Source organism: Cricetulus griseus, chromosome 3, assembly GCF_003668045.3.
Source record: "Cricetulus griseus strain 17A/GY chromosome 3, alternate assembly CriGri-PICRH-1.0, whole genome shotgun sequence".
NCBI classification, from domain to species: domain Eukaryota; kingdom Metazoa; phylum Chordata; class Mammalia; order Rodentia; family Cricetidae; genus Cricetulus; species Cricetulus griseus.
Genome location: NC_048596.1, coordinates 171,494,701 through 171,505,674, shown reverse-complemented (window position 1 = coordinate 171,505,674; position 10,974 = coordinate 171,494,701). Strand labels below are relative to the sequence as shown.

Below are 10,974 nucleotides of genomic sequence, written 5' to 3'. Positions count from 1 at the left end.
AAGGGGAATTGTAGGGAGTCACTGTAGCCCCACCTCCTAGGAACTAGGTACAGGCGTGCTTGACTACACCTGTGAGGGCGTGGTCAGGGGAGGTTCAGGATGATGCCTGGGGAGTTCTTAAGGGGGTGGCAGACATGTGGGGGTCCCTCTTTCTGGACTCCCTAGCCTGCTGCCTTTGGGCACGCTCTGGCTTATGCTTGGCCGGTGTTTATCTGAATAAAGATATCTTAACCTCACAGACTACAGATCGTCTTCGCTCACACTATACCACGCTCTGTAAGTAACCCTGATAAATGCATTAGTTCCCCAGAGTGAACTCTGGTGGCATTGTGCTGGGTTTGTCACTGGGAACTTGGGAGAGGAGGAGTAGAAGTTGCTTATGTTTCCTCTAGGAAATTGTAGTAATAGCCTGTCTCTGAAAAACCCAAACAAGAAGGAGAAGTTTGCAATATGATTGCTTCATATGGAAGAGCCTACCCTAGAAACTGTCTGAGAGAAGTGAACCTGTGCCATGAAGACTTGCATGCTGATACTCAGAGCAATGTGGTTTATAGTCAAAAGGTAGAAACAAGCTTGGTGACCACAGCCAGGAATCAGAAACAAACAAAACATAGACATCACCACCTACGAAGAACAGGTGCTTCCCAGATAACACCTCCTCTATTGCTTTGATCTTCTATTGCAACAGTGAACAGTACCTTTCTGTTCCTTGTAAATGACTTGGTTTAAGGTTTTGTGTTATAGTTACCCAGATGCAATAGGACAATTGGCTTCAGAGGAAGCCCTAAACCAGTGTTATTCAACACACTAAGGGTTGGCTCACAGCTAGGTACTCAGTAAGAACTCCAAAAGTTTGTTCCAGATGGTCAGGTTAAGTGTCTGCCCCTTCTGTGACTCTAGAACCAATCCAGGTGCTACCATCTCATAGAGCTCCTCTCCTCTGGGCCAATTGCACTTTGTACCCCATCCTCCTGGATTTGTATTTCTCCTGAGAGTTCAGCCTCGGTTTACCAATTCGGTCAGTTATTAGCCAGACCTTGGGACCTGTAATGGTCAAGACTGTTAATTTTGAGTTTCAACTTGGCTGATCAGGAATGCCTAGAGACTTGGTAAAGCATCACATCTGGGTGTGTCTGGGAGGGTGGTTCCAGGCAAGATTGGCATGTAGGTCAGCAAACTAAAGATTCATCCTACTATGTTGGAACTATCTGCTTGGTTAGTGTCTGGGAGGGAACAGGATAGTGGAAAGAGGAGAACTGTCTCTGATTCTTCTTCCATAATTGGGTGTGGTTCTTCCTGCTGCTGCTGGCCTTGGACCACAGACTCTGGGTCTTTTAGCCACCTTGGATGCTGAGTCTTGCACCAGCCACCCTTCAGGAACTCTGAGACCTGAGACATCTAACTGGGACTATATCCTAAGCCTTCTGGTCCTGAGACTTCATACTCTCTTGGTTCTGTTTCTCTGGAAATGCTGATAAGTACAGATTTTTGGCTAAAGGCCTTGTCCTGGGTCAATGGTTCTTGTGGTAAAGCTCAAGCTATTTAAGACTCTGCCACAGAGAGCCTGCTGAGTTTCAGTATCCATGCTGGAGAGTAAGGACACATTCCTGTCCCCTCTGACTGAACTGATGAGCTCCTGTCACCTTGAAGAGTCTCCCAGAACCACACAGGCATGCAGGCTATTCCTAGTTCTGCTGCCGCTCACTGGCTGTGTCAGGAAGCCGGGACCTGGCACTGGGGCAGGTTCCCTAGAAATTTATAGGACCTAAACATTCTATCTAGGACCCTGTTGGATACACTTGGGGGGGTTGCTGCTGGCTCCCCTGGGCACCAGTCATCTTTTTACCCTGCCCCCCCTTTTGCAATGCTAATCCTTTGCACCCGGCCCATCTAGTGCCAATTAATCCTGGCTGTGTCTGAGGGGCCAGCTGCAGCAGCATTGAGAAGGCAATTCCTGCCAGCAGCTGACATCTGAACAGGTAACTCAAATTGAAGTGGGGCCTCAGTAGGACTCCTTGGGGGATCCCCATGCTCAACTCCTAACAGAGCATTTAGGAAATGAAATAGACTTGGCAGGATAGCTGTGGTGCCTCCTCTGGTGGTTTAGACTTTGGGAGCTTCAGGGCAGCCTGAGACTTGACACCCCCAGAGGGCTTGGGGGAACCTAGGAATCTGCATTTTCTCTAGCTCCCCAGAAGATTCTCCCTTTACAGCAAGTAGGGGAGGGCAAGATGGTCAGGAGAATGAGGTGTTATCAGAGGGGTGTGGGAGCCAGGTGTCAGGAGGAGGGCTTTCCTCAGGTCTGGTTCTGGGCCTGCTGGTAACCGGCTGGAGTCTGTGCATTCTGGCATCCCAAACATGTGACCTTGGGAGGAAGTCGCTGTGTCTAGCCAGCAGGGAACTACAAGAACCCAATGGTTGTGTCTGCCCTCCCGCCCCCCCCCCTCGGTCACTTCTCTGTAGGCTGATCTGAAAGCACAGCTTAAGCTCTGCCCCCTTTGAGGCTGTCCTGGGAAAGCTGAGCCAGAGCTGGGATAGAGGTCAAGGAGCCTGGCGATGGTCTCTGGAAAGCTGGTCCTGGGGTAGGGATCCCTGGCCACGGGGCTACTTTTTTCAAGGGTCCTGGTAGAGACAGGAAGGAGGTAAAATCTTGGGTAGGCCTGTGTCCTGGGTGGTCTTGCACGGACCTGCCTACAGATCAGCCTGGATCTGCCACTGAGCAGTCCTTCGAGAATTCGGTGTCACAGAGCTTGGCTTAATATCAGTGAGCTAGAAACCGGTCGTAATGTCATTATCAACTGTGACACAGGTCCAACTGGCATTTTTATCTTCAAAGTTAAACAAATGATAAGTGTTACTATTTATTTGTTTGTTTATTTTTATAGTTCATTTATCCTTATTTTATGTGCATTGGTGTGAAGGTGTCAGGTCCCCTGGAACTGGAGTTACAGACAGTTGTGAGCTGCCACTGTGGGTGTTGGGAACTGAACCCAGGTCCTCTGGAAGAACAGCCAGTGCTCTTAACTGCTGAGCTATCTCTTCAGCTCTTGTTTGTTTATTTTTGAGACAGGGTCTCACTGTGTGGCTCTGGCTGGCCTGAAACTTGCTTTGTAGATCAAGCTGGCTTTAAATTCACAGAAATCTGCCTGCCTCTGCCTCCTGAGTATTGGGATTAAAGCACATGGCTAATGTTATCTTAGACAATACCGACTTTCTGTTCATAAGCCCCCTGGTCTGAGAATGTTGCTTTTATCAATTTTTTGTTTGTTTTGTTTTTTGAGACAGTTTCTCTGTGTATCCCTGGCTACTGGGAACTCACTCTGTAGACCAGGCTGGCCTTGAACTCACAGAGGTTTGCCTGCCTCTGCCTCCTGAATTCTGGGATTAAAAGTGTGCGCCACCATGCCTGGTTTCTCTTAATGGATTTTATCCTTATACTCTGCTCACAAGGTGGGGACTATCAATGGCACTTGCTTTTTGTTCAAGCTGACCTGGAATTACTGATTCTTCTGCCTCCACTGTGCAAGTGCTGGAGTCTAAGTGGGTACCACCATGCCTGGCTTCAATGCCCCTACTTTACAGACAGGCAAACAGGGATGAAGGGAGTCAGCTGATCTGCTCATGACAATGCCAGAGCATTTGCACCCCCCCATTCAAACTAACATGCTTCTTCCTGTCCAACCTTCCCACAGCCCCTCTTATTGGCTGCACTCCAATTTACTTCATGCAGACCTCACCCGTGATGAGCAGTTTCTTTCCAATAGCTAGCCACTGCTAACAATGTAGAGATATTTTTAGTTATGTATGTTTTATTTGAAATCCGCCCCCAAAGTTGTTCCCTCATCTTGGAAATGGATAAGTGGTACGAAAAATCCATACCAAAGAATACTATTCCATAATACAAATAAATGACTTAGTGACAGGAACACTTACACAAAAGAATCTCAGATGCATGCACTAAATGAAAGAAGTCATGCTCAAAGGCCACGCATGACATAGAAATTCTGGGATTTCTATATCTGCAAGTCTACATTCTGGAATTCAGACGGCAGGGCCAGGAAACAGATATGCATTTCTGGGCCTGGGGTGTGAGAGGTGCTGCTCATAATTGCAGAAACTCTTCCTTTTTTCAGATTTTTTGTATTTAAATTAGAAACAAGCTTGTTTTACATGTCAACCCCAGATCCCCCTCCTCCCTCCTCCCCGCCCTCCACCAACCCCCTATCCCATCCCCTTTCTGCTCCCCAGTGAGGGTGAGGCCTTCCATGGGGGATCTTCAAAGTCTGTCACATCATTTGGAGCAGGGCCTATGCCCTCCCCCATGTGTCTAGGCTGAGAAAGTATCCTTCTAGCAGAAACTCTTTTTAAAGATTTATATTTAATGTGTGTGCTTGTATATTTCATGTATGTGTGGATGCTCACAGAGGCCGGAAGAAAGTATTCATCTCCTGTAACTGGTGTCTGCTAGCTGCTTGATGTGGGTGCTGGGAACTGAATATGGGTGCTCTGGAAGAGCAGCAAGTGCTCTTAACCATAACACCACCTCTCCAGCCCTGTCACAGGATGTATTTTTAAAGATGAGGTGTGGTAAAGGGCATCTGCAGCCCACAAAGTGGCCGTGAAAGAGGAGTGTGCCTGCCTGTGAGCCTTCTCATGCAGTTCAAGACTCTGTCCGTTACAGGTGTCAGGATGTTGGGCTGGGTCCAGAAGGTGCTGCCCCAGCCTCCAGAGAGCCTGCAGAGGACCGAGGAGGAAGCAGAACCAATGCCAGAACCAGAGCCGGAGCCTGAGGCAAAACCAGAACCTGAGCCAGAGCCTCAACTGGAGCCAGAACCTCAGCTGGAGCCAGAGCCACCTAAAACAGCCCCTGAAGAGGATGTGCCAGAGGTCCAGACCCTGGTGAGGGGAAAGGGTGAGGAGGGCAGGATGGTCTTGCTGCTCAGGGACTCACAGCCTGGACCACCTGATCCCCGTGGGCTTTCTCAAGAAAGATAGTGGGAGCCAGCAGGAAACGTGGCTACTGACTCAGTGCACATCTGCATGGGGCCACTTAGGCCCAGAGAGTGGACTGGTTTGCCCAAGGCTGTTTCTGTGAAAGGTAAGATAGGCTTTGTGGGCTTTGCCATCTCTCATTAGTTGCTCAGCCCCTCCAGCTATAGCATCAGCACAGCTGTGCAGAACATACAACAAATGGACATGGCTGTGTGCTGACAAAATTTATTTATGGGACTGGAGAGATGGCTCAGAGGGCAGAAGCCTTTACCATGCAAGCATGAGGACCTGAGTTCAAATCCCCAGAACCTAGGTGAAATCTGGATGGAGTCACATCAACATCCATCATTACAGCACTTCTCCAGGGAGCTGGGAGCAGAGAGGAGAATCTCTGGAAGCCCATGGGCTACAAAGAGACCTTGTCTCAAAAGAGGTGGCCAGCAAGGACTGATACCCAAGGTTGTCCTCTAAACATACATGGTACATATATTGCATACATATACACTTTCTATTTAGAAAAATAAGCAATAGATTATAAATGCCCTGTGGCCATATTTGTCAGCCTCTGTAGTCTAGAGCAGAGAGATATATTCTAGACTCTAGTCCATGATCTGTTTATTACCAGACCATGAGGAGACTCAGAAATAGCTTCAGAATAGAACCACATCACTTCTTTCAGTCAGTATTTATTTGTAGGAAGACTTTCTCAATTCAGGAAGTAGGAAATTAATATAGATTTTTAAAAACAGTATTTTTAAAGGTTTATTTTAAATATTATGTATAATTGGGTGTGTGTGTCTGCTCTCATAAGTGCAGTGACCACAGAGGCCAAAAGATTCCTTGAGAATAATAGTGAGCTGCCTGATGGGGTGCTGGGAACACGAGTTCTCTGCAAGCAGCAAGTATTCTTAACCTCTGAGCTATCTCTCTAGCCCCTTAAACAGTACTTCATTTTCCAATTGTCTTTGAACATTAATGTTCTGAGAATAACAACCATAGACATGCTAAAGTCAGGGTTCGGGCAGGCAGCCTAGGAGGCTTTAATCCTACACAAGAACTAGAGGCAACTAAGAAATTCTGAAAGCAGAAGTAGTAGTTTCCCTCAGGGAAGAGCATATCGATTGTTTCTCCAACACCAAATGGTCAGCCCTGAAAACATACAGACAAGTAACATTTACAGACTGAGCAGGTTGCATTTATGTATTTGGGAATATATATGTATATAGCAACAATTAATGAGTAAAGAGGTCATAAATTTGAAAAGGGGCAAGGAGAAGCTTATGAAAGGGCTCAGAGGGAGGACAGAGACAAGAGAAATGATGTAATTATATTATTTTAAAAAATAATTTTAAAAAATTAAACTGAGCAGTGGTGGTACATGCCATTAACGTCAGCACTCGGGAAGCAGAGGCGGGCAGATTTCTGAGTTGTAGGCCAGCCTGGTCTATAGAATGAGTTCCAGTATAGCCAGGGCAATACAGAGAAACCCTGTCTCAAAAACCCAATAGTTAACTAACCAATTAACTAACTAACAACTATTTTTAAACAAGATTAGTGTTCCACTGTTTATGTATTAGAGTACATACACTTTGGGACATGACAGATTTTTAAAAACTTTATCCCATTTCTTTATTGTATATGAATGTGCAGAGGTCAGAGGACAAATCTTGTGTGGATCATGTCCTCAGGGCGGACAGCAAGCACCTTTACCGACAAAACTTCTCACCAACCCTTAATTTTTAATCCAAACTGCTCAATCACCACAGACCAGTTAGCAGTTTGCACTGGCATTAGTCCATGTACCACATATTGAGGAGCATTTTTCTAGAAAGTTCCTTCAAGCAGATCAAAAACTTGCCAGTTTGACACTACATCCCTTCAGGGGCCTGATAACAACTAATTTAGCAGCTTAATTAAGCAGATTTCATTTAGCTTCTAATTAGCTAGATCCTGTGCTTAGCGCAAAAGGCATAAAGAGGACTCAATCAGGCATTGTCCCTGGGAGGTTGGTACACAAGTGCCCGTCTGCTCCTTCTACCAGGAGACAGGGCTAGCGAGGGACTGGGCTCCAGCACAGCTCTTAGAACTTACAGAAATTCACAAGCAAGGGTCATTTAACCTCCAGAGTTGTAGGCTGGTGGGGCATGCTTAGACACAGGCTGTGGGGGAGTCTTAACTGGGGGGAATAGAGAGGCAAGGTACTCCTGGAAGAAGAAAGGTGGTTCGTGGGCTAGTGCAGAGTGTGTTAAGGAACCAGCTATAGAGTGTGTATGTGTGTACCCGTGTATGTGCATGTGGTATATTCATGATGGTCTACTGTTTATTGTGTGCACAGGATTCCATGTGTGTGTGCACATTTCTGAGTATGAGCTTATGCGTTTGTGTGTGTATTTGTCTGTTACGTTTGCACATCTGTGTATACATCCATATTTTATATGCCACATGTATACTTGTGTATATTTTAGATGTGTGTATATTTGTATATGTGTACATGTGTATATATATATATATATATATACATACTTACATAATTGTGCAAATGCCTGTTTATGTGACTGAGCATATACATGCATGTGTATATGCAAAGTTTTGTCTTTATACATATGCAAGTGTATCTGTATGCACATGTGTTCATGTGTATATACACAGGCATGTCTATGTACAAGTGTCTATGCATATGTGTATATGAGCATAGTTGTATTGCTGACGTGTGTATCTGCAAGTAGATACAAGTGCATTTGCATGAATGCACTTGTTTTGTATATGTGTGCACACATGTGTATCACTATTGTATTCACAACAGTGTGATATGTATGATCACACTATGTACATTGACATAAATATGGCCTCGGGGAGACCAGATCTGAAGTATGGGACTCTTTTCCAGAGGCCCAGAAATATGTCTCTTCTCTGCCCACTGTCCTCCAAGCCCGGGTACGGGTATACACTTGTGTGGATGTGTGCACGGATGCCCATGTGTGGCTGTCTGTATCTGCACACAGTGTTCAGGAGTAGAAGAGGCTGCACGAACAGGAGAGAGGCAAATAGCAGAAGTATGAAGGAAAGTTTGGACACCAGGAGGAAGACGCCTGATGAGGGGTGGAATGGGGGAGGAGTACCTCTGGCCCCTGTTCTCCAAGTCCGTCCTATGGCTCCTCCTTCTCAGGACACTGAGTGGAACAGCTCCTTGGGGGATAAGGGGCTGGGAGGAGAGGCCCCAGCCTGGGTGCAGAGCCCTTATGGTGTGAGGAAGGAAGGACCCAGGGTGGAGGGTGAGGCCAGCAGGACTTATAGAGATGATATTGAAATGCGTCATTCAACTTTGGGGACTGCAGATCCCTGGAGTGAACCAGAGGCTGTCCCTTTTGCACCAGGCAGCCTCATCAAGGCTTACAGGTCCTGTTTGAACCCCACAGCCACCTGAGGAGCCAATGGAAGGGGAGGGCATAGCTGAGGCTAGCCCTAGCCTTCAAGGTGAGTGCTGGGACCCAGGCTGGCTGTGCAGGGGGCTGGGGTCTTCTCTCAGAGCCTAGCAGCAGCTCACTTCACAGATGAAGTGGAGGCTCAGGGAAGCTTGGAGTGGGCTCCTGGGAGCTTTTCCGCTGAGCAGAGTAGAAAAGCTCACCTTCTAACCCCTTAGTGGCCTCCTTCTGCTCTGCCTCTGACTTGATCTCCCTAGCAAGGGAGAAATGGGCCTCTCTGGGGTCCACATTTGAAATATGGGACATCCTTTTTTTGCCAGAGGCCCAGGAAACTGACCCTCCTCAGTCTACCCTCCAGGCCCAGGTTGCTGTTGCCAAGGTGAACAGGTACCACATCACCCTCTCCCCTCCCACTGCCCCTGCAGGGAACCACTGCATAGAGGGGACCTCTGGGAGTCATATCTATGGCCATTCATTAGAGGCCCAGAGAATTAGTGAATGGTCAGGGGTGCTCTGGGCACAATGGGGATGATGGCCAAGAGAGGGCAGGCCACAGTAATATTGGGGAGCTAGAATGGTATCAGTGCTGGGGTGACTTCAGACAACAGCTGGAGCTGCTGATTTCCCAGTGAAGCCAATGTTCCTGATGCTTAGCCATTTTAGTCCATAGAGTTTGTCCCACAAAGCACATCTTGGGCTGGGGCTCATGAAAGGCAGGGATTCGGGATGCTCACATGAATGATGGATCAGCCTCTGCCTCCTTTTAGAGTACCAAACGTGAGAATGCTGGCAGGGGCAAGCTAACTGGGCTATGGAGAGAGGTTGGCTGTGCTGTATGGAGCAACTGGAGGGCAGGTTCCAAAGGTCTCCCTCATGTCCTTGGCTAGGGACTGCAGGGGACCCTGAGTTTTCCAGAGAGGAAGTGAGGCTTAAAAGACTCACCATGGGGGAAAGAGTGGCTTCATTCATGTCAAGTCCTTTGGGATATTATAGACTACCTGCCACTCTGATGGGGTGGGGATTGATAGTGGACTGGTGTCCCTATCCCTTGGCAGTCCCAGCGCCTGGGTACTGACCTGGTTCTGGAAGGGCATGGAGAGGGTCGTGCCACAGCCTGTCTACAGCAGCAAGGGGAGCCAGAACGTGGCTGCTGGAGTAGGAGACACAGATCAGGTACAAGCACACGGTGACCTGCGGGTGGAGGAAGGGTCTGCAGAGGGTTGTGGGGGTGGGGAGGCTGCTCCTTGGACTTCCTGTAATGTCTGTCTGTCTCAGCAGGCTGGAGCACAGATTCTGGGACCCTGTGGCACTGAGGAACCAGGTGAGACCAACAGGTAGGATGGTTTTCCAAGGGTGGGAGCCTCTAAGAGGAGACTGGAATGGGCCCAGAAGTGGGGAGAATTCGTACGGTCTGTAAGAGTGGCCCATCCATTGGCTGAGTGGCCTGATTTGGGGGGTCTTAGTACTGCTTCAGGCTGACCTGGGGTTCAGGCAAGTGCTTGCTCTTGGTATTATGCTTGCTCTCTCTCCCACACTTCCCCCTCGCTTTCTCCTCTTTCCCTCTCTTTCTGCTCCTTGTTTCTTTTTCCTTTCCTCCTCTTTCTCCACTGACTTCATGGATATTATTCAATTTGTTAATTTACTTTTTTAACTGATACATAAAACACAGCATTATTCATCTTAAGGGTTACCGGTGATGTTTTGTTCCCCACACGCTTTTGTAAACCTACCTCAGTCCTCTGACAATTCTCATTTCTTCCTAGTGAAGACACTCAGTCATTTCTGTAGATTTTGAGATATGCAGTGTTCAGTCACTGTCTGTATCCGCCCCCTGTGCAGCCAGGATGTCTGACAGTCCCTACCTGCAGTTTTGTATCCACAGAGCAATCTTTCCTCAGCCTGCCCCCCTGTCCTTTATTTCCTGACTCTGTAGGGTCTGAAGATGGCTCAGATGAAGCTTCCAGAGCTCAAGATACTGAGTAAGTCCTTGCCAGCAAGTGTCACTGTTGTCTGTAGTGGGCCAAGCAGTGTGCAGAGTTGAGAGCTTTGGGCTCAGGAGCAGGGTCTATTGCCACCTCGTGTGTCACTTGAAGCATGTTTCTTCCTTCTTTTCTCTCTTTTTCTTGTGTGTGTGTGTGTTGGGGGGAGTGTTGTTGAGACATACATATAGCCTTGGCTGTCCCGGAACTCGCTCTGGAGACCAGGCTGGTCTCAAATTCACAGAGATCCACCTGCCTCTGCCTCCCAAGTGCTGGGATTAAAAGTGTGTTCCACCACACCTAGTCTCTTTCCTCTTTACAAACCTACTTTTTTTGTCTGTAGCATGGGGTGGTGTAAACACCACACTGCCCATGTTTTCCGCTGCTTGCTGGAGACACTGTGTAGGGCCACCTCTGAGAAGGAAAAGGAGCATGAATGAGCTCTGTGCAGGCAGCCTTCCAGGAGTTGGGGGTCTGTGTGGCATCTGGAAGCAGGGCTTGGACCACCATGGGAAATATGCTACTTGTTTTCTCAGCAGTTTAGGTCTCTCAAAATAAGCTACCTGCCTTGTCAGTGAGGG

At 47.8% G+C, this 10,974-nt stretch overlaps 1 protein-coding gene across 1 annotated transcript in view; it reads left to right on the top strand.

The window, feature by feature from the left end:
* Nucleotides 1-4,689: 4,689 nt before the first annotated feature.
* The window catches only part of Cngb1 (cyclic nucleotide gated channel subunit beta 1), a 59,726-nt gene continuing 53,441 nt past the window's right edge, over nucleotides 4,690-10,974 (top strand). The window contains exons 1-6 of the mRNA XM_027406088.2: nucleotides 4,690-4,899; nucleotides 8,409-8,466; nucleotides 8,735-8,801; nucleotides 9,470-9,587; nucleotides 9,693-9,735; nucleotides 10,357-10,393. Coding sequence (XP_027261889.1) covers nucleotides 4,690-4,899; nucleotides 8,409-8,466; nucleotides 8,735-8,801; nucleotides 9,470-9,587; nucleotides 9,693-9,735; nucleotides 10,357-10,393 — 533 coding nt within the window. The remainder of the gene's footprint in view (nucleotides 4,900-8,408; nucleotides 8,467-8,734; nucleotides 8,802-9,469; nucleotides 9,588-9,692; nucleotides 9,736-10,356; nucleotides 10,394-10,974) is intronic.